We start from the raw sequence: 22,092 nt of genomic DNA, 5'->3' as shown, positions 1-22,092 counted from the left end.
ATGCTTCCATTGATGTCTACATGAATTTGGACAGTTTTGAGCAATAAATGCTACTGTATGTTTCCAGTCACAAGAAGGGTCTAAATGAGATGGTATTTCCCTGCCTTGTGAAAGGGGAAAAAAACAGCCAATGGTAATGAAAAATATGCAACAGAGATCACTCAATGAGTACAAATGAGCATAGTAAGCAATTTTATGCCTTTGGGAGAAATCACTGAGATAATAAATACAAATGACAAATATTTACAATAGACACAACGAATGGGACATCAGTAGGCGAACACGTAAGACATTTACACATCCAGTCCAGGAGCTGGTGAACAAATGAACAGCTGACCCAGCAACGCGGGAGAATGTTATTGCTTCAGCTTTTGAGTGACGTAAGGAAAAACAGTCAACGTGCTGCAGTGGCCTGTGGCATGGACGACCACATTTATGTTTGGTTCCCATGGCAGAGCCTGGGCTCGTCTCCTTCCTTCCAGGGCAGAGCTGGACTAGACACACAGATCCTCTGTTCTTTGCAGTCCCAGCTCTGTCTGGGTACTTCTCCTGGTGAGTCGCTGACCCACTCCGCCTAATGATTGCTTTCTTACATGGGCTGTGCGATGGATTTGGGGAATATAAACACTAGTTGTGTTTGGGGTGAAGGTATTCCCTAGAGCAAATCATTTAAGAGTAGAAAAATTTAGCTTCTGTTTCTGGCCTCAGGTTGCTTGAGGGAGAGCTAATGAATGTCCAATGTCCAATGTCGAGATAAAGGTGGATGCATATCTTTTGGCTTACTCCCTAGAACTATGCTCAACAAACTCTGGCCTGGGAGTCAAATTCAACTGGGGGCCTGTTAAATAAGATTTTACTGGAACAGAGCCAAGCCCTTTCGTTTACGTGTCTGGGGCTGCTTTTAGGAAATAAAGGCAGAGTGGACTACCTGCAACAGAAACCAAGTGGCCCACCAAACTGACAACAGTGTATTTACTATCTGGCCCTTTGTAGAAAGTTTGCTGACCTTTGTTCTAGAAAGACCCAGCCCAGGACATCTCTCCACTCCTGACAGTACTGACTTCTATTCGAGCTTTGGCTGTAGCAAGAGAAGCTTTAATTTAAAGCTATTAGGAAGAAAGTGCTTATCAATGAGATGCTCACGGTAACTGCAAGGAACTCACTTTTATAGATCTCCTGACTATTATAAGTCTTTCCCTCCCTGCCTGGCATTTTAGTTCCATCTTTTCCCTCTACCTTTCTTTTGTTCACTTTGACTTCCCTCTTCATTGCTAAATATTTAATTAGGATCCGGAAAGTCTTGTCCCTTAGAGATTTTCAGCAGTCCCTCCAGTTATGCTAAAGGTTAGCATTTCTTGATGGGAATTACTTAGCAGTCTTCATTCTCTTCTCCCCTTTTCTGTCCTTCAGCACACAGGAGCTAGGTTTCCTGCTTGGCTGCATAAGATCACGTGTAGGCCCGGTGCTCTATGGATCTTGGCTAACGGGTCAAGGTGAGATAGCAACATTCTAAGGGAATCTGTCAAATAGACTCCCCATGTGTGCGTTTTCCTCCAGGTAGGTTTGTCCCAGGTGAGTATGAGCCCATGTCAGTACAGTGCTGTCTGCTTCCTTTTTAAACTGTACTTACAAAAAATTCAGTTGCAAAGGATGGGCTGGGGTTGTTTATTCTCCCCCTTTAAGCTGGTTTTAATGACCCAGTTGCTTTGTTTGAAAGCCATTTATTTAGATGACAGATATGTAGATGTCACTGGATAAATAAAAAAGTGAAATCAAGATTTGAAGCAGTGGTTAAAATATAAACACATGGGGCCAATCCCTCAGATGGTGTCCCCTAGACAGAACAATGGCTCAGAAATTACACATAGAAATTACACTCCCCCCACCCCCCTCAAGCAGCTCTGAATCACAAGGTCCCATGCAGGAAACTTGGCACTGAGCCCTGCCGTGGCCCCTGGCTCCTTGCCACCCTGCCCGTGCATTGCTCGCCACCTTTCCGTTCACTCCTGGAAACCACATGTCTGCCTTCTGCAAAGATAGCACCAGGAGCTGCGGGTGGAGCCTAGCACCCCTAGTGTGGTCCAGCCCAGGTAGGCCACCTGCTCATCTCCCCTCCCTGCCTCACCTCCCCCATGACAGAGTGCACCACGCACCCGCCACCCACTGGCTCCATGGATGGAAAGAAGACAAAGTTACAAGGAGGACGTGGGGGTTCCCTTGAGTATGCATGGGTTCCTGATTCCCTAGGCACCTCTGAGGCCTCTCTGCCTTAGGAGCTGTCTCACCTGTTCATACACCTTCATGAAGTCCACAATCCCCACAAAATCCTTCGTGTGACATCCCCCCTCTTTAATGGTAAATGTTTTGGAATGTCCATAGATAAGAAAATGGACGTCGTAGAGGAAAGGTTTCATGGCCGGGCCTTTCATTTCACCTCCGGATATCAGAATACTCAGACTGTTCATCCTCCCACTCACTGCTTCCAGAAGGTCCTTGGGCCCCATGGCCTCCGGCTCTGCCCCGGGCATGGGCATTTGAGTGGCCCTTGCTCCCACGCTCTCCCTTGATGCCTCGGCTGCTCTCCCTGCTGCTGGGCTCTGAGAAGTGGTGGCTTGCTTCCCCGTGGTGGGCCCGGGAGAGTCTGGCTCTGTCCATCTGGAGCTGGTGCTCAGGAGGCACTGTGGGGGGCCTGTGGATGGCTGAGGTGCAGAAGCTCAGGATGGAACATAGGCCCCCCCAGTTCTGCTCACACTGAGCCTGCACGCTGTGGGTGATGGCCTCCTTCACCTCCTCCCCACAGGTAAGCAGCAGATTCACCAGGTCCACGTAGGGTCTAGAGATTGAAAGCAGAGAGAGAGACTAAGAATGAAACAAGTTCCATAGGGGTCCTGGTGTGGTGTGATGGTGCCAGGAAAGAGATGGGGTCAGTGTTTGGTTTGGTGGAACTACTTTAAACCTTCGCCCATGTTCCATGGAGCACTGGCCTCTGCCAACATGGGTGGCCATGTGAACTTGGATCCATGGCACAGGGAGGCTCTCACTCTTACACTATGTTCTGGCTTGTATCTCTATATCTCCCCAAAGCCTCATGCAGTCACAGGTGGAGCTTTTCAGAGGTGGCTGGATCTAGGACATGTGATGATGCTGGGATGGATTCACGATGCAATGCTAGGATGAAGGGTTCCCCACCCTGGGTGTGAGTGCTACTGACTGAGGGTGGGTACCCTGGGTAGAATATAAGGGACAGAAAGAGGGCTGCTGTTGTCACTGCTTATCACTTGCTGCTGCTGCTGCTGCTTTGCTGCCTTCCCGTCCTCTTCCCACAATGAACTGTTTCTCCTCTTCAATGCCCCTGTGCCAGGCCACCCATCTTTGGAGCCAGCCAACTATGGACTGAATCCTCTACAAACTGCGAGCCAAAACAAACCTTTTCTAATTTAACTTTGGGTGTTGGGTATTTTGTTTCAGCAACAAGAAAAAGTAACTAAAACATACTAGCTGTACAGACAGTGCCTGCCACAGGAAAAAGGGCCAATAACAATTCACAGGTGCATAACAAGGGCTGGGACACTAAAAGGAAGGTGAGCATTGAATAGGGGAGCTGTATGAATAGCAAGACAGGAGCATGCTGGGGGTGTCCAGCCAGGGGAGCTAGGTGAGTTTCACCTAAGTGTTGGGTCTTGGGGTCAGTGGAACTCATTTAAGCAAATGGCAGAGGGCCTTCACTTCCGCTCAGGAGTTCTCTCAGTAAGGGAGAAGACAGAAGACTTAGGGTTTGGGGCAGGCTCCTAAATGGCTGCCTTGACCCCCTCCCCTCGGTCTCTTGTGTGGTGCCAGTGAGGTCAGCTTATTTTGTACCAGGTGCCATTGTTGGAGGAAGCCTCCCCTGACTGGGGCTTCCAAGAGCCATTTCTCCCATGTCTGTGTCTGCTCCTAGCTGAAGCTCATGATAAAGGGTATTTTGGGAAGTTACTGAATATACTTCCCTCTATGTCTGGAGGCTCTGGAATAGGCAGCGAAGGGCTTCAGGAAGACCACTTCCCTGGGACGTCATTTCCCTTTCTGGTTAGCAGAGAAAGGGGAGTGGAAGTGGCTGTCTAACCACCCTTATTCTTTCAGTCTAGGCTTCCCCAGCACAGGAAGTGAGGGGCTCCAGTGTTGGCAATGAGAGCCTGCTCTCATCTTTGTTCTGAAGGGTTCATCCCCTTCTGGCTGCCTTGGGCCATTCTTCTGGAAAACTGTTAGAGGAGTTTACTCCAGGAGGGTGGAAGATGTGTGCAGGAGGTGAGGAGCAGTGTGCTTGTTTTTTATATTTATGAACCATCTGGTAAGTGGTGTGCCCAGCAATGAGTGCTTAGGGCCCACTGAGCCTTTCTTACTGTCACTGGCCTTTTAAAATCCCCAAGGAGGTAGGGAATGCTTCATGTGGCCAACTGGCATTCTTTGTTTCTTCTTTTTTCTTTTTTAGGACTGGGGATGAAACCCAGGGCCTCATGCATGCTAGGCAAGTGCTCTACACTGAAGTATGCTTCCAGCTGCCTAATTGGCACTCATAAGCAGCCCTTAGCAAAAGTTCTGGATACATTTGACCATGAGCATCAAGCCCTGGGCCATTGCCCTGAGCAGCGAAATCACTGGAATGTGAGATCTTTATGACAAGCAGCAAAAGTTTTTTGCTCCATGGGCCTTGGCCATCTGGATGGCTGTATTAGAGCCAATGTGATCTTTCTTTGCAACTTGGCTGTTGTTAGTATGCGGAAAGAGCAGATTGTTTTAAGATAATGTGTAAAGCAGTTTGCTGCCATTTTTATTAATTAGGTCTCAAGTTATAATTGAGCAAACTGTCCTCACTTCGTGAATATAAAAACTGAGAAGAGGGAGAAGGTGGCCTCTGGGAGCTTCCAGGATAGGAAGGCCCGAGAGTGGAGAGGAGGAATGTTCTGGTTGATGGAGTTCCAGTTGCTTTTTAAGCCTCCTTGATACCTTTGATGTTAGAATCTGTTCATAGTGGAGGTACAAAGTGCTTAAACTCTCTAAGGCTGGCCTCTGCCAGTGACAAAGACAGCATAACACTGTCTTTTTAGGTTTCCTCAAGGGCATGCATGCAGCAATACAAGGGAAATGCTCAATGCATTTGATTCAAATGTTGGCTTCCTTTCATCCTTTTTTTTCCTTTTGGTGTTTCTGGGGATTGAACCCAGGGCCTTTTCACTGAGGTACATCCACAGCCCTTTTTATTTTGAGACAGGGTCTTGCATAAGTCACTAAGTTTCCTAGGCTGGGCTCAAACTCACAATCCCCCTCCCTCAGCTTCCCAGGTGCTGGGATCACAGGCATGTACCATCACATCCTGCTTCCTTCCATTTCTTAAAACTAGCAACTGGCTCAGGGAGGTCAATTTCACTGAGCATATCTGCTAAATGGCAACAAGATTTTAGCACCTACTGTACCCCCAGGGGCTAGATGAGTACCTTGCAGAGGCTGAATATCTGTCTCTTTGGGGATTCTAAATTGATTCTTTTCTTTAAGAAAGAGTAAGAGAAAGGCCAATTCCCCAGGGTGTTGTCTGCCACAAGAGGTCTCAGAACCCTAAGGCTGAGATGGGCCCCAGAAGGCAGGGCTAGACCACATTCTCCTCAGCCCCTGGTCCTTGCTCCCTACTAGGAGGCTGTGGACTGCAGGGAGGCTTGTGTGTGCCAAGCAATTTAATCTAAGCCATGTTTCAAGCTGGCATGGTGCCTTCTCAGGCTGAAGACTGAGCCCGTGGCTAATGATAAAGTCCAGCACACTCAATGGGGGTATCAGTAAGGTTAAAAGATTAAAAACAAAATAAAAAAAAATACTTGGAGGGGGATGTGTCTGGATGTCTCCAAATGATGGGTGGCTGCCAGTGACAGGGTGTGTGGAGCCAAGGTAGGCTGTCTGCAGCTAGGGGGAGGCAGATGATAAGGAGAAAGTGGCGGTAGATAGGAAGCGCTGAGAGGAGTAGAGGAAAACAGAATCAAGAAGAGCGGTTTTAACTGAATGTGTACATTTTGAAGTAGATGATGGTTGGGTTGAGGAATGAGGTGCTGTGGATTCTGAGATGACTGAATTTCCTTTTCTCTTAAGTGAAAAGCAAATTTGGTTCTTATTCTCTCTCTCTCTTTTTTTTTTTTGGTACTGGGGATCGAACTCAGGACCTTGTGCTTACAAGGCAGGTGTTGGCACCACTGAACTAAAGCCCAGGTCCTGGTTCTCATTCTCTTATTTTTGACCAATGCAACATATTCTGGAATGACTTTTTGATATCTGGGCACTGACAGGATCCTTTAATCAGTCAAGAGGGTTAGAGGGAAAAAAAAACCCTCAAGTAATTCAGCTTAAAATACAAGCAGATCCCCTGAAGAGCTGTGGCCTCATAAGAGCAAATAATTGGGGTTTTAGAGGAGCTGGAGTTTGATGGAACCCACACCTTTTAGGTGCTGCCTTTGCGGGAAACAAGAGGACATGCAGGTGACCACATGGTGTGTCCTTAAAAGAGGCCCAAAATTCTGATCAGGCTGGGCTGCTGGCACTTCCAGAGCAGGCTGGGCTAGGGCCATGTGTTCATTCTAAGTGGTGTGGAGATCCTTTGAAAATAAGGGTACCTGGCTCGATGGGCCATATTCATGGAGAAGACACTAGAAAGCCACCTCCTCCTTACATTTGAAGGGTGAGGGCACAAACATAAAACTTTCAGTTTTCCTAAAGAAGACTTTCTCTAAAAGACTACAAAGACTATTTACACTCTAAAAATGTATCACAGACTTATAAACTGCTCATCCTCCATTGCTGAGGCCAGCGAACCATCTCTAATGGATGATAGGAGGAGAGGGGGCTTGGGCAAATAGACTTCATGGAGTTTCTCAGCCATGGGCTGTTTGCGTTTGTTTTTTCCAGAGGTACCTTGAAAGAAGGGGCTTTCACAGTACTTTCTGTGTAGGATGGGGATATATTTGAGAAAGGGGGAAAAAAATCCCTGCCACATTTGGGGACCAATAAGGCCTTAGTAGGTCTAGCGAGGGGAAGACAGGCCAGGAGGAAGGAAGCTAGAATTCTGACAACTGGCTTTAGTCATATACAGCTGGCCCTCTACATCCATGGATTCAACCAACTGTGAATCAAAAATGTGCGGGAAAAAACTGCACCTGTATTGAATATATGCACTCTTTTGCCTTGACATTATTCCCTAAACAAAATAGTATAACAATCATTTACATATCATTACATTGCATTAGGTATTATAAGTAAGCTAGAGGTGATTTAAAGTGGGGTATATATGTAGGTTATATGCAAATACTATACCATTTTATATGAGACTTGAACATCTGTGGATTTTAATATCTGAGTGGGGTCCAGGAACAATATTGAGGGACTACTGCATATCTCTAATTCCCAAATTGAAAAGTAGGAACCAAATCCCAGAGCAAGTTCCTTAAGCTCTTAGCTTCACTTCCCTCCTCTGTAAGAAGGGAACAGTAATTCCTATCTCAGTGTTATTAGGAAAGACAAATGTGATAATTCATGCAAAGCCCTTGGCCTAGGGCCTGACACATAAAAATAATGTTGTTGTTGATGCTGTTGTTCCTTTATAGGTATTTGGAAGAATAAAAATATTTCATAAGGCATTAGTATGACTCAGAAAAGGCAACATAATTTGTTTTGGATAAGAGCTGCTTGTAGAGCTGTACCATAAATCTTATAATCCTTACACTGTACCAGAGGGGTTGTGAGATACCTAAAAACTTATAACCAAGTGGGCAATAACAGGACATGGTTGTTGTACTCTATAATCTCGATGGCACTGGTAGAATAGGGATAGCCTGTTTAGACATACCTGGGAGAAGGTCATGGTATGAATTGTGGAGCAAGAATTCATAGAATTGTACTGATTTGGTTCAATGAGTCACTGTGGAAAGAACAATAGTACCACCAAGCTGGCAATAACACGTTCTGGACAACTTAGCCAGTGGCTTGTTTTCTGCTCAGCATCTCTGAAGAAGGAGTCATCCTAACCTTCAATGTTTATGAACTGTGCATTGTGCTAGGAACAGTTATGCACCAACATGCTTTACCATCCTGAAACATTTAGGATTTTTTTTTTGACCGGGGATCAAACTTAGGACCTTGTGCTTTCGAGGCAGGCGGCAGAACCACTGAGCTAAATAAATCCCCAGTCCAACATTTAAGATTTTATAACTGGGATAATTTTTAAGGGATGAGATGGCTTGGGTTTATCACTGAATTTCAAGTCTTTGAATAAGTTCAGTTCACACTTTTTAGTTTTGGCATCATAACGTTTAGCTGATAAAAATTTTTGATGCTTGTTTTGCATTTTTTTTTTTTTTTTTGGCAGGGCCTTAATGAGTTAGAGATGGTGAGCTGGACTTTCTGAGCGAAAGGAGAGCCTGGAGGCAGAAAAAGAAGCAATTGCTCTGAGTGTTGGGAATTTAAGAGTGTAGGTTCTGGGGCCAGACTGCATGGGTCTCAGTCAAGCTCTGCATCTCACTATGTGCGACCCTCAGTGGATCTGAGTTTTCTCATCATGTAAAATGGAGCTGATTAAGGCATCCAGCTCAAAGGGCTCTTGTGAGAATCAGGTGAAAAACAAAATAAAACAAAACAAAACATAAAGCATTCAGCACATGATCTGACACTTAGTAAACATTCAACAAATGTGATTAGGTATCCTGCAGCTACCTGGAAAACCTGTTGGGTTCTTGTCTAAGGGAAAGAAAATATTTCTTAGTGTACACACACACACACACACACACACACACACACACACACAAGTCTGTTTCTGTTGCCCGTGATTTCAAAATAGGTGATGGAAATCTCTCAGTTTTCCTGAAAGCCAGCAGGAAAGAAGGAGATTCCTAGGGGAGTTAGCGTGGCTTTCTGAATCAACCTCAATCTTCCCCATTTGACAGGAACTCAGCCTCCAACAGCAAACCTCACAGACTGACTGCAGCACACTTCCAATCTCCACTGCTCCATCTTTGCCAGAGCAGGTGAGGCACTAGGGGTACTCACTCGTGCAGCAGTAAGTCTTTGAAGTGGATCATCTCCACTATGACCCGGATGTTCTCCTGCGCAGCTGCGCACAGATCATGCTTGAGATAGCATTCCCGTTGCAACTGGAACACCATTTCCTTGATGGCAGGGCACTTCCGGCTTATGCAGCCGAACCTGTGCCGCAGAGCATGGGCTTTACACTTCAAGGCGTCCTTGATGAATGACTTGCCCTGAGGACAGAAGAGGGAGAAGGGGCAGAAGATGAAAGACTTTGTGATATGGTTAGACATCTACCCATTTTTGTTTGTTTCTTTCTTTTTTGACAATACAATCCCAAGTTTCCTTCTGAGACTGACAACCTCCCAGGTGACAGGCTACATCCGTGGTACATTCTGAGGGACATTGATACCTCTAGAAAAGGGGTGTTAGTTCTGTACACTAACAAATCTGCCTCTTTCCTCCGCATCTGTACTTTTAGTTTTCCTTGAGCTGGGCTTCTGTGGCTGTCTGTTCTCAAGTCAGCCCAGTGTTGGCTACTGACAACTTTTCTGGAACCAGTGGAATGGGGCCTTAACTCCTTTGTCATTCTCAGCAAGAGCTCTTCCCCAGTGGAAGATGTCTCTTTGTCCAAATCAAACATTTTTCCTTTTTCCTTCAATTCCAGGGCCACCACAGAGATGGTGTACTCTTGGAACCTCCTCTTTCTGCCAAAGTGCCTCCGATTTGTACTCCTGTCATCTATCCTTCAAGGAGGAACATTCTTTGCCTTTCCAAAAATGACTCTACTCCTTTAAACTGTTAGGATTATTGCCTCTAAAAGGCTTTCCTGGCACCCAGCCTGGCAGCATCTGAGCCTGAGTGCCCAACTGACAGTCCCTCCCCCGCGGTCCTGCTCTGAGGGGCCAAGGCGGCCAAGCATACATCTGGCCTGAAGTTCTCTTTCCTGGCAATCCCATTAGACTGTGCTTATCCTAGAAAGGAGACAGCTGTTGGGGGTGTGGAGGCAGCTTTGCCTTTGCTCCCTTATCAACCTCTCGTGGCCCAGAGGCATTGTGGGATCCCTACCCAGGAATCTTCACACCCTCCATTACTATAGAAATGAGCTCTCCTTGGAAGAGGTCACCCTCTGTTTTTAGACAGGCCCAGAAGTCACTGAGTTGAGAAAGTAAACGGGTTTAGGTTGGAAGTAGGAAGCCAGCCAGTACATTTATTTTGGTTCTCCCTTTAGAAAGCAATCAAAATATCTGCAGATCATGTCCGATGGCTGAAAACCCATGCAGTACAGTCACCTTCCCAGTGCCCCTTCTGTGAACTGTCCAGTAGGAGCAAAATGGGATGGAGGGCAGAGTGTGCCAATTTATTAAGCAGTTCTATGCCAAGAATTGACTTGAAAGGGATGCCTCTAAGTTGAGAACATATTCCTGTTGGTTGAGGGGTGAAAAAGGAAGATTAATTGATGCAAGGACTGTGGCAACCTGTTCTTGCTCTCTTCCCTGACATCCTGTGAGGTTACCCTTCAACACATCTTTCCTCTGGACTTCCTATGACGTTTCCTAATTCCAGTTAATCCAGAAGGGATGCTTTCTTTGAGAGCCTCAAGGAGTTTAAAGTTCTACCTTTTCCCTACCCAGGTCTGTTTTCCCACTTACCACCTCATGTCCTCTAGCCCTCTCTGGTTCCCAGGCATTGCCTTGTCAGGCTCTCTACAGGACATCAGTGGATGGTGACTGTGATGTGCATAAATCACACCCAAACTGTTGGCCTTTCCAAATGCCATCACTCACCAATGAAATGGGACAAAAAATGTATGAGTTATAACAACAGGGTGTTTCAACAGGGCAGATAGGGCCAGGGAGAAAATGAAGGTGAGCCTAATGCCACATGCTATCAAAACATGTATTTGAGCTGTTGGCCCTGGAGCTGTCAGAATGCTAGTTGGGTTCTTGTTCTGCCCTGAGTGGCAACTCAGCTTTACCCTGGGGGCCCAGGGGTGTCTGAAATGGGTCAGGCTCTGACTATATTTATTATATACAGCAAAAGAAAAGTATGGAATTCCAAGACTTATTCAAGGTTTTGACTTTTTAGATTGGGAGAGTAGAGTCTGCTACTCAGAAGGAATAAATTGTCCACTCTTTTGGAGGCCTTGAATTATCTAGATTGCTTGCCTAGATATACACTAGATGACAGATTCTCTATTAGGTGGAATGTGGAAGGGGGAGTCCCTCCCACTTCAGCCTACTGTTCCCAATGCAATGGGCTTTGGGGACTGTGTTCTGGGTGTCCAGACACAATATGTCCTCTTATGATGTCTATAATTGACTATACTTTGAGGAGAAGGAAGCTGGGAGTGGTGACATGTGCCTATAATTGCAGGAGACTAAGGCAGGAGGATTGCAACAAGTTCCAGGCCAGTCTGAACTGCATAGCAAGACCCTGACTCAAAAAATAACAACAACAAAAAAAGTGTAGAAGGGTTTAGTATATACACCATCTCCAGACAGCAGATCATTAATGCCACTGGCATCTTGCTATAGACCAGGAATCTCTTGCAAGCACTAAAATGCCGCAAAGAACAGCCAAGGAAATCTGTTAACAAGTCTTTCCAGGGACCATTTTAATCATGCTATGCCAACCCCAAACCTTCATGCTCTATGTGGTTGTTACCTGGGCATCAAATTTTCCAGCGTTGTGCAGAAAAGTCATGCAAATTCCATGTAAGCCCCGAATCTCACAAGAGTTGTTCTCGAAACATTCAAAAACGCCACACCCTACATCACCTGCGTTGACCAAACAGTGCTGGATCTCCGCTAAAATGAAAATTACATACAAATATATATATATATATATATATATATAAAACTCTCAGCCATGCTGGGGAATGCAGAGAGGTCAGGTGAAATGAGTTAGTAAGGACTAAAGGAAAACTTAAGGGGAAAAAAGTTTGTAATACTATTTCAGGGTCTAAAGAGGCAAGGAAACAAAATCTCATCATTCACTACTACTCAAATAAGTACTGATAATTGCAAATAGTGTATTTGTAAAAATTAATTTAAAATGACAAACATAACCATAAGAAGTTAGGTCTGAGTATCTTCCTCCCATTCTCTCCATTTTATTTAAGCATTTGTGGGAATAGTTTGAGAGCAGGAAATATCTCAGCTTTTTCTGAAGATTGCACCTCATCAGTGAAATACTCGTCTCTACTTGGATCCGGAGAAGCTGCTGCCATTACATCCCAGCCATTTCCTTACTGACCCCCAAATGAGTTCCTCCAAAAAGCAGTTTCAATTCAGCATTATGATTCAACAGCTAAAAATCAAAACAAAATTCCTATTAAGGCAGCGCCTCCAAACTATCCACATTAAAAATACCAGGCAAAGGAAGCTGCGGTTTTCCAGCAGGCTCAAGAGTCAGTCAGATGTGGGATAGCCGTGCAAAACGCCACCGCTAGCCCTGAGAAGTTCCTTTAAATTAGGGTGTGAGATTCACTTAATCCCCTAGAATTCCCGTGGCCCCAGAGCTTGCTGCCTTCCTTCGCAGAATGTGGTTCTCATTCGTCTCTGGAAGGACAGACTGAGGAGGTAACTGTCAGGCTGCCTCGAGCAAAACCTCGCTTCCCCCCCGCCCCCATTCTCTGATTTAAACCGACCATAAAATTACATCAGAAAAGTATATTTTGGAAGATGGGCGGGGTCAGAGTAGAAAATCTGCATTCAGATTAAATCTAGCGAGAGAATGAGGGACGAGTATTTGTCGAGGGTCACCAACTCCGGAGAATCACGGTCAGTTTTCAGAGCAAGCGCCAGAGAGGGGGAAGGGTGGCGAGGGTCCTCGGGAGCGGAGCGCGGCCGCGCGGGTGCGGGACCGGCGCATGGAGGTAAGCTGCTCCGGGTGACCCACGCGCTGCCCCGGCGCGCCGGCAGGACCGAGACTCACTGACTGGGGACGTCCCTTATGGGCATTCGTCCGTTCCGGCTCTGGCTGTGAGCGCACGCACTCTGTGGCCGCAGCGCTCTCGCACGGGCCCCCAAAAGGCCGCGGGGGTTGGGGTGGGCGCAGAACGATGGAGTTGAGCTGTAAGCAGATTTTCTTTCTCTCTTCAGCTCTGGGAAAAAGGCCAGCCCCGTGTCCCGCGCGCCTGGCTCTGCTCCGCATTTTGCCAAGAGCGGAGAGGCGGTTGAGCAGAGGAGGCGCACGGTTCGGGTCGTGTCACCATTTCTTCGCGTGCTGACCTGACCAGAAGCAGAGCACGGCGGCGGCACCATGGAGGTAGGCTTTGCGCCACCCCCTTCCTCTTCCAAAAGTCGTATCCCGCAAAGGGCGAGTACGCGATGCAAGTTGTCTCGCCAGCAAAGTTTTGGGGTGTCGGGCATCTTTTGAGGAGGGGGAGAAGCAGTCCTGCCTAGGCTAGCCGGCTCGGAAGAGGTGGTGCCGGGTGCGGGGGTTGGGCCAGCCAAAGGGTCCCTCAGTGCCTCCCCTGAGTCAGCCGGGATGGAGAAGTGCGCTTGCACGGGGTAACCTGGCAGCGTTGGGCCCTGCCTCATTTCCCCTTAACCCCAGGAGAGGACAGCAACAAGTCCTGCCCCAGCCATTTCATCACCCTGCTAGCACGTGCGGATTCCGGGCGCTCTGAGCCTGGCGCAACCTCGCCTCGCCTCGCCTCGCCTCGTGCTTCCCTACGCACGCCCCGGGCCACACCAAGAGTTCACGGGGCCCCGGATGGGTGCCGGGCTCGGGGCGAAACGCCCGAGGCGCGCTGCGCGGTGCAGTGTTCTCCCAGCCGCTCCTGGCCGCAGGGGCGCGCGCATTTTACCTGTGTTCTGCAGGGACAGGCGGCCTTTCTGCTGGGAGCCCCTGTCCTGGGGACCTTCGGGTGGGTTGGTGGCTTCGGTCCCTCGCGCCGGGTCGAAGGTGGCTAACACCAAAGCCAGGGTCACGAACTGGCCCAGCCGCTCGGCACACATGGTTCTTGGTATAAACCTCCCGCCGGGAGACCTGGATTCTTTGTGCTCCCCTCCTCCTCTTCCTCCTCCGCCGCTTCCCCTCCTCCTCCCACTCTTCCTCTTCGCTCGCCTTTTCCCTCCTCCTCGCAGCCGCGGCTCGGATAGAGGTTACCCAGCGCCCTCCCGTAGCTCTCCAAAGAGCATGTGACCAGGCCGTTAGCAGCGCCGCGAGTGCCGGGCAGTGGCACGGATGGTGCCTCAAATATCCCTGGAAGCTCTGGTGTCACTTGAATGAAGGAGTCGAGCAGGTGTTGTCCCGGAGGCTGGACCAATCCGAGACCCCAGCCCGTTTGACAACATAGCCGGGAGGCGGGGCTTGCGCTCAACTACTACTGGAGGAAGCTGAGCTCCGCTGGGAGCGCCCGACAAAGTTGCAGACCTGGCAGCGGCCACGCTTTCGCGTGCGTCTGTGAGTGTGAGCGCGGCCGGAGATGCGTGCGCGTGTGCGGCTGCTCCAGGGCAATGGCCGAACGCATTTCGAAAAAATTAAAGCAGATCCCAGCTCCAGTGGCCGCTAAAGGGGGGGAGGGCAGTCGAGGACAGTCTATGCTGGGACTCCCGGGTCCTGGGCTCGCATCCGGCTGGGAAAGTTTTGTCTTACCACCATTTGGAATTCACTGAAGATTTTAGCCCGGTGGCCTGGATAGATGAGAGCAGTCACCCGGGCACCGTGATAGTGCGGGCCGAAGGAGCACGCTTGGGAATTCTTAGCGAATTGGCGTTCTGCATTAAAAACAAGTAAACAGGGTTGAAGATAGGAGCAGAAGCACTTAATAAAGTATTTGGCCTGAACAACTGCCCCATCTTCTCGCTTTTTTTTAGGTGGGCCCTGTGACACCTGGGATGTTGTGTCTCGCCCTCTCCCACCACAGATGGATTCCGGTCTGGGCTGCAGGGATCCAGGTGACAATCCAGTCTTGCATCATTTCAAGGCGGGTAACGGAGAGGTGCAGGCAGCCCCGAATAAGCCCGCAGCGGAGCCCAGCGTGCTCTGGGTTTAAGGGCAACTTTACGCGTCTCCAAATACACACTTCCATTTTCTCGAGGCGCTACTCTCTGCCCTGCTCTGGATTCCCTTTACTCTTCAATCTCTGAATGGAAGTGAAAAAAACGAGAAAGCAAAATTCGGAGGAATGCTCTCCATCTCTTCTCCTTTCCTGTTGGAGCCCCCTCCCTAAGCACTGCCTGGATTAGATTGTCCCCAGCTGCTTTCTCCCAGGCTGGAGGAAGCGAGGAGAAAGTTGGGCGCCGCTTGGAGCGCCTTTCCTCCTGCTGTGTGTGTACGTGTGCACGCTCACGTCTCCCTCGCTCCGGGGCCGCGGACAGGAATGCTCCTGGCCTTGTCAGCCCGACGGCGCAACTCTGGGGGCTAGCAGGGATGGGGGAGGGCGGCGACGCAAGCGCCGCAACAGCGCCCCCGGGCGCGCACTGAGTGTTGGCACGCCCTCGTCCCTCCCCCGCACTCCCCACCCTCCTGTGGGAGAACAGGTGAGCCCGGGTACCAGCTCTGAAGCCTCACACACCCAGCCCGGCTCGGCGTCCGCGCCCTCAGCAGTAATGTGCCAGGAAGGTTTCATCACCCACCGCCTGCGGGCGACGCAGCCCCGGGCCTCCGCAGCGGGGCGCACTGGCGGGTTTATTGGGGCTGCCATGTGACATGCGTGGGGGAGGGGAGAGGGAGACGCGGGGCAGGTCATCCTTCGGCTGACTGCTCGGCTTCAGCTTTCCGTCCTGAGGCGGAAGCTAGGGGCCAGGTGACCGCCGCTGACTGCGGCTACCTTCTCGGTGGAGCAGACTGCAGATAGGAGGAAGGCAGAGGAAGACCGGGAGGGCGCTTTCAGAGTGCGCTTCCCATGGGCTGGAGTGCCCAGGAGCCGCTGTCCACTGTACCTGCTCAGATTTCAGAGCCCCAGGAAATGATCACTTTGATCTGAGTCTGCAAAAATGGCAAGAAACTGACCACTCATTCCCATGCTTCCGATCGCAGCTCCTGCTGCCGCAGATCTGTTGTGGAAGGCAGACTGGCATCCTCATTGCTCGCCTAGCTTGTTTGAATACTCAACTTAGCTTCCCTTATTCATGAAAACCACCTCCTGCAGATCTTTAAAAGCCAAACAAGCAAACAACACAACAGCACTCTGGCCTATGCCAATTGCTTAAAGTCCCACATTTCCTGGGGTCAAGTGGATGTTTGTTCTCAGTCTTGATTAAAGGTATTAACTGAGTTCTTTCTTTCCATCTGGTCTCTTTTGTGGGTGAGAACATGAAGAGTATTGGCATTAAAAAGGCATCTGGTCCCCCCCCCCCTTTTTGACAAACAGAAATAGGAAATCCAGGGGGCAGGAGCAAGCACCTTTTTGCCTGCTGCAGACACCTAGGCTTCTGCCAGCAACCTGGCAGATGGAGGTGACTGGTACCTGTCTCCTCTCTGCCTGTGTTAGGCTCTGCCCTTGCTACCTGAGGACCTTTGCCTGCTCTCAGAGGACCTATAACTTAAAAATCATCTTGAGGGTATTTGCCTTACAAAGCAATTAGCCAAGGAACACTCATAGTTCTTGGCTGAGTGAACAGCCCCTTTAGAATGAAAAGAGCAGGCAGTAGCTAGAATTTGAGGTGTTGTAAACATGGGCACTTGTTCTTAAAGGTATACCTCTGGACCACTTAGCCAAGGCCAAAGCGTCCAGATGAGTCTGCTCAGTCCAGTCGATCTTATCAGAGCTTTGAGAATTCTGCAGAATCACTGGACTGTTTGCAGGAGCTACTAATCCAGGCTCTAGGCCCAAGGAAGAAGGAGTGCTGGGTGCACAGACTGCTGACTTTGTTGGGATTTCTTCTTCCTACTGATTCCTTTGGCTCTGTCACTCAGCCTGTTTTGGCAGACTGGCTGAGAGTGGGTGAAGAGGGGCAGTAATCATAACACTGTTATAAAGTAACATGAATTGAGAATAGGCCCTGTGTCCCCTGCCAAGTTTGAGACTGTGTTGTCCTAGACCTGAAGTCCACCCTAACTTTGAGTTGTGAGAAGCATGAGGACAGACCGGTTGGTGCTGCCCTGAGGTTAAGCAAAGTCAGGTTGCAGAGTTGGGCCCTCTTTCCATTGAGACCATGTAACTGGAGAGGCAGTCATGGCCCACCATGTAACATTCAGTAGCTTCTGTGGTTGAGTCATGGGGCCCTGTTTCCCCTCTAAATTCACTTCATCAGTTAACTTCAGTCAGCTTGAAGTGGTAAGGTTTTGAAGAGGGGATATTTGGGTGAGATCTTGAAAGATGGAGCAACTGCCACAAAGTTGAGGCAAGTGAAAGAGAGTTGGTGTTGCAGGTGGTAGGGCTGGAAGTAAATGCAGCAGGGGATCAGTGGGATTTGCATCAAGAATAGGGGTTGTCCAGTTGGTGTTAAAGAGATCAATCTGGTGAGTTCGACTGGGGCATGCTGTAGAACTGGGCCATTGTGAAAATTCTTGCTCATCATGAAAGATCTTGCTCTCTCATCCTGAGGGATATTTAAAGATGAGAATGTGGGGTACTCTTTGACTAGATGCTTTTTAGGAATTAGGAAAAGCTTAGGGGCCTATTGCTGACACTGTGGAACAATGGGAAGGAACGAGTTGGAATTTTGATGTGTGTTGCCATGTCCAGCAGGAGAGGCTTTCTTGCTCGGTGTAAGCAGGTGGAGCCTTAAAGAATTGGATGAGTTCTTGTCTGTGGGGCAATGTCTGTAACTTGACACATGCTGTCTAGTCCAGGCTTTCTGAGTTCTAAAAACCTGGGTGGAGAACATGGCTTAGTCCTAGGGAGCTCCGCCCACCGCCCGCCGGCCCACTTGAACTGACTGCCTGGGCTGATGGCGCCACCTTATGGTCAGAGGGGGAACTGAATGACCAAACAGCTTATCTGGTTCAAGGGCCTGGGCACTAGTATTGAGTCACTTTCTTTTTCCTTAGTTTCCTTACTTTTTCCTTAACAAGTTAGTTAATACTGATTTAGGCGATCTTCTCATAATGATTACTTTAATTCTCTCCATCAAAGAAATTGCTCTCAAGCTTATTTTCCCTCTTCCTGCTCCATCCTTTGCTGTCTTTGTGAGCCCCAAATCTACCCTAATCATGGCTCCTATGTATCCTGCCCACAGGAAGGAAAATGACAGATTATTGTAGTGAAACTGGACATTCAAAACTACAAATTGCTGTTGTCAGGCCTATGAAATTCTTGCAAGCAGAGGTCTCTCCCTAAAACAATATCTATAGTTCTTCTAATCTAATTAACTTGATTATTTCATTCAATAGAATTCAAGATAAAGCAGACCATGTCTTTAATGTTTGTGTTTATTAGTAATACTACAAAATTATTTTCTACTAATTTTCTCTCTAAAAACACACAACTTCAACAACATTATAAATTAAGAAGGCTTTTGTTGGGCTGGCCTGGAAACCTAAAATTTATTTTTAGCTGGATATAGTTGCATGTGCCTTTAGGTCCCAACTACTTGGGAGGCTGAAAAAGGAGGACTGCTTGGGCCCATGAGTTTGAGGTCAGCTTGGGCAACATAGTGAGACCCTGATCACAAAATACATAGACCACACATTTATATGTACATATTTATTTTTTGGAGAAAAATATATTTTGAACTCCTAAAACAATCAACTCTCAAAGCATTGAAACATAACACATTTGTGAATTGGGCATTTCCTCTATGTTATTGATCAATAGTCAAAATGTTCATGGATTGACTGTAAGTACAAATGATAAAAAGGAATTTTTAAAAGCCTAGGAGGGGGCTGGGGATTTAGCTCAGTGGTTTTGCTGCCTGCTGTGCAAGCTCAAGGACCTGAGTTCAATCCTCAGTACCAAAAAAAAAAAAAAGCCTAAGAGAACAGGAGCACTGTATCCCTCACAATAAATCCATTTACTGGAAAGAATATAAGGCAGTAAACATTGGATGTCTGTTTGTGACCTGAACATTGTTAGTGCTTTGTTTTGAAGCTTGCATTTTCTCAGAAGCCCCTCTATTTTCTTTGGGTCATAATTTCTGCTTTCTCATTGTTTGCTGAGACAAACTCCAGGAGAAACTATCCCAAGGAATGAGTTGCCTGGGTTCCACCAAGGGAGCTGGTTGAGCCCAGAGGTCAGCATTGTCATGGTGGATACTGAGGAGCTTTCCCTGGCTAGGTTTCAACTTTGTTCTGAGAAATGTTAGATTTCAGGTGGGTGAAGAAGCAGTCTTTTTTTTTTTTTTGTGGGAGGAGTTTCTAATGAAGTAGGTTTTGAAAGTCTTTGGTAAATGGCCAAATCCATTAATGCAATTTAACCCTCAATATTTGATCAGTTTTACATTTAGATTGAGTTTTTTTTCCTGAGAAGTTCTGTTTGTAAGGACTGCTATTTCATGACTTTTATTCATTTTTAGGAGTATTTCTAAGACCAAAGAGCACATTTTAAGCAAAAGTTGAATAAAGCTCATTCTATGTTGAAATAACCACATAGCACCTTGGGAACCATTTATAAGTCTATGGGTGGGTGTATGGGTAAGTCATAGGAACTTAGTGATTTTAATTTTCTTATATATTGAAAAATTTCAATTTAGTCACCCTAATAAATACTTTATTATTACTCATCAGTTATTCCCAATTATGGTAAAAATCACTGAAAAAGAAGGAAGTGGAAGAATGATGGAATCACCTATAAGGATGATGCAATAATGAAACTAATCATCACTACTGCATCATCCCCCGATTTTTAAAAATTACATTGTCTAAAGTGTTACACCATCTCTCAAGAAGGCATAAAAGAAGACAATGGGGAGAAACAACCTCAGGTACATTCAGCCAAAAACATAAGCTGGAGGAAAGATATCCTCTTTCACAAATGGTGCTGGGAAACTGGCTATCCACATGCAGAAGATTGAAGCTAGGCCCATATCTCTCACCACATACTAAACTAAAATCAAAATGGATCAAAGATCTAAGTAATAAAGCAGAAACAATTTACTGGAAGATAAAACAGGTAAAACTTTTGAAGACAGGTGTAGGCAAAGACTTTCTGAATGGAACCACATTCTTATGTTGCATAAGAAATAACATGAAGCATCAACAAATGGGATTATATCAAATTAAAAAGCTTACGTACAGCCAACAAAACACTCAACAGAGTGAAGAGACAACTTACAGAATGGGAAAATATTTTTGCTAGCTACTCCTCGTACAGAGGACTAATATTAGAATGTATAAAGAATTCAGAAATGATAACCACAAAATAAAAGACTCTATCAATCAACAAAGGGGCAACTGAAATGAATAGACACTTCTCAGAAGTACAAATGACCAGTAAATACTTGAAAAAACGTTCAACATCTCTAGCCATAAAAGAATGCAAATTAAAACAACACTGACATTCTATGTTACTCCAGACAGAATGACTAACACCAAGAAATCAAGTAAAGGGCCAGGGATTTAGCTCAGTGGTTTCACCACCTGCTGTGCAAGCGCAGGGACCCGAGTTTGATCCCAGGTACAAAAAAAAAAAAAAAAAAAAAAATTAAAAAGAAATCAGGTAAAAACAAATGCTGGCAAGGATGTGGGGGAAAAGGAAACTTCAGCATTGTTAGTAGAAATGTAAATTAGTATAATCACTATAGAAATCAGTATGGAGATTCCTCAAAAAACTAAAAATAGAAATTCCATTTGACCCAGATATCTCCATTCACAACCTTCTCAAAAGAGTTAGAGACATCATGTTACAAGGATACATGCACACCCATGTTTATAGTAGCACAACTCATAATAGCTAAATCTTGGAAGCAGCCTATATATACATCAACAGATGAATGGATAAAGAAAATATGTTATTTATATACAATGGAGTACTATAGTGCTATAAAAAAGGACAAATTGGAGTCATTTGTGGGAAAATCAATGCACCTTGAGATGATAGTGTTACATGAAATAAATCAGGTATACAAGCTTAAATATGTTGCGGTTTCTCTTATATGAGAAGCCCAAAGTATAAATAAATTAAAGAGCAAAATAAAAGATGGATAATAGGAAACTGGGAGATAAATCTTTTGCAAATGGGAAGGGGACCAAGACCTGGAGGGAGGAGGGAGGCCTGGGAGGAGAAGAGAATGTAAAAAGATTAAGATGTGTTATGCACATGCACCAACTTCCCACGATGAATGTACGTAATCATTATGTAGTGTAAACATGTGCTAATAAAAATAAATTTTAAAAAAGACACCATCTCTTTAGTCTTCTTCTTACAATTACCATTTTTTCAAATTTGGACATGTATTTTATTTAATTTTATTATTTCTTTAATTGCTACATAAAACTGTACATGTTTATGACATACTATTTTTGCTTTTGATGAATACAGTTTTGAATACAGAATTTTTTATTTTTTGCACAAAATTGTAAAGAGAAGAAAATTGACAGAGGGAAACACAATTGTTGGACAAATCAGATGACCCCTACAAAGAGACAGCAGCGTTTTATACTCTGATGATGGTGGGGAAATTGAGTATATAAGGAAAATTTCAGCCATGTGTCTTACATAACAGTAATTTAGATGAATGTTCTCAAATTTAAGAATCTATGAGTAAATGATGTATTTCTAAGGACAGAAAGAAAACATGATATTCTCATCAAGTTAGTCATTTGATAGGAATGATTTCATCATGTAATATTTTGCAACATGAACCTGGAGTATTCTGTCTCTCTAGAAGAATGTGGGCCAATAGTATTCTTTTTAATTTTTGTGATATTTGCTCTCTCAAAATTTTTTGATACAATTTAAAATGAACAAATGAGGAAGTCAGATCAAAGGTGATTACAAGGGTGATTGAAAAAAAAATAGGTGATATAGAAATGAAAGAAAAACATCATGACTAATTGTTCTGATGGCTGTTTATAAATATAAAAATAAAAGTGCTTTGTAAATGTGGAGCAAAGACAATGACCATCTTCTCTGACACAAAATTATGAGCTGTCAGAGGTTTCAGAAGCAATGTGTTTTATGCTGTAAGTGTATGAAAAACCAGAAGCAATGATAAGCTAGAA

At 46.1% G+C, this 22,092-nt stretch overlaps 1 protein-coding gene and 1 long non-coding RNA gene across 5 annotated transcripts in view; one reads left to right on the top strand and one right to left on the bottom strand.

Moving 5' to 3' along the window:
• LOC106010769 (uncharacterized) overlaps positions 1-20,583 on the top strand; it is a 148,742-nt gene extending 128,159 nt beyond the window's left edge. Inside the window, exons 9-12 of one of the 4 annotated variants that reach the window (XR_002387434.2) lie at positions 1,411-12,818; positions 13,140-13,305; positions 14,130-14,448; positions 14,862-20,583. This is a non-coding gene — a long non-coding RNA (uncharacterized LOC106010769). Of the gene's footprint in view, positions 1-1,410; positions 13,306-14,129; positions 14,455-14,861 lie in introns of all 4 variants that reach the window. The other 3 variants (XR_015444779.1, XR_015444780.1, XR_015444778.1) reach the window with 3 other exon arrangements.
• Stc2 (stanniocalcin 2) lies at positions 170-14,136 on the bottom strand. Its single transcript, XM_004836367.3, has 4 exons — positions 13,850-14,136; positions 11,701-11,843; positions 9,055-9,266; positions 170-2,833 (listed from the first exon to the last, which is right to left on the bottom strand). Exons 1-4 carry the CDS (start codon positions 13,998-14,000, stop codon positions 2,431-2,433), a joined length of 909 nt encoding a protein of 302 aa, XP_004836424.1. The 5' UTR covers positions 14,001-14,136; the 3' UTR covers positions 170-2,430.
• Positions 20,584-22,092: the final 1,509 nt, after the last annotated feature.

The sequence above is a fragment of the Heterocephalus glaber genome, unplaced genomic scaffold (genome assembly GCF_053883595.1).
Source record: "Heterocephalus glaber isolate CG9 unplaced genomic scaffold, H.glaber_assembly_v1.0 deba00001606, whole genome shotgun sequence".
Classification (NCBI taxonomy): Eukaryota; Metazoa; Chordata; class Mammalia; order Rodentia; family Bathyergidae; genus Heterocephalus; species Heterocephalus glaber.
Note: the sequence above shows the minus strand (reverse complement) of the source record. Positions and strands in the feature narration are given on the sequence as shown.

Coding starts and splice junctions, on each gene's coding strand:
- Stc2 (XM_004836367.3), bottom strand. CDS start 14,000: ATGTGTGCCGAGCGGCTGGGCCAGTTCGTGACCCTGGCTTTGGTGTTA. Junction 11,844..13,849: donor CCTGTCCCTGCAGAACACAG/GTAAAATGCGCG, acceptor TTTTCATTTTAG/CGGAGATCCAGCACTGTTTG. Junction 2,834..9,054: donor AAAGACTTACTGCTGCACGA/GTGAGTACCCCT, acceptor TTCAATCTCTAG/ACCCTACGTGGACCTGGTGA.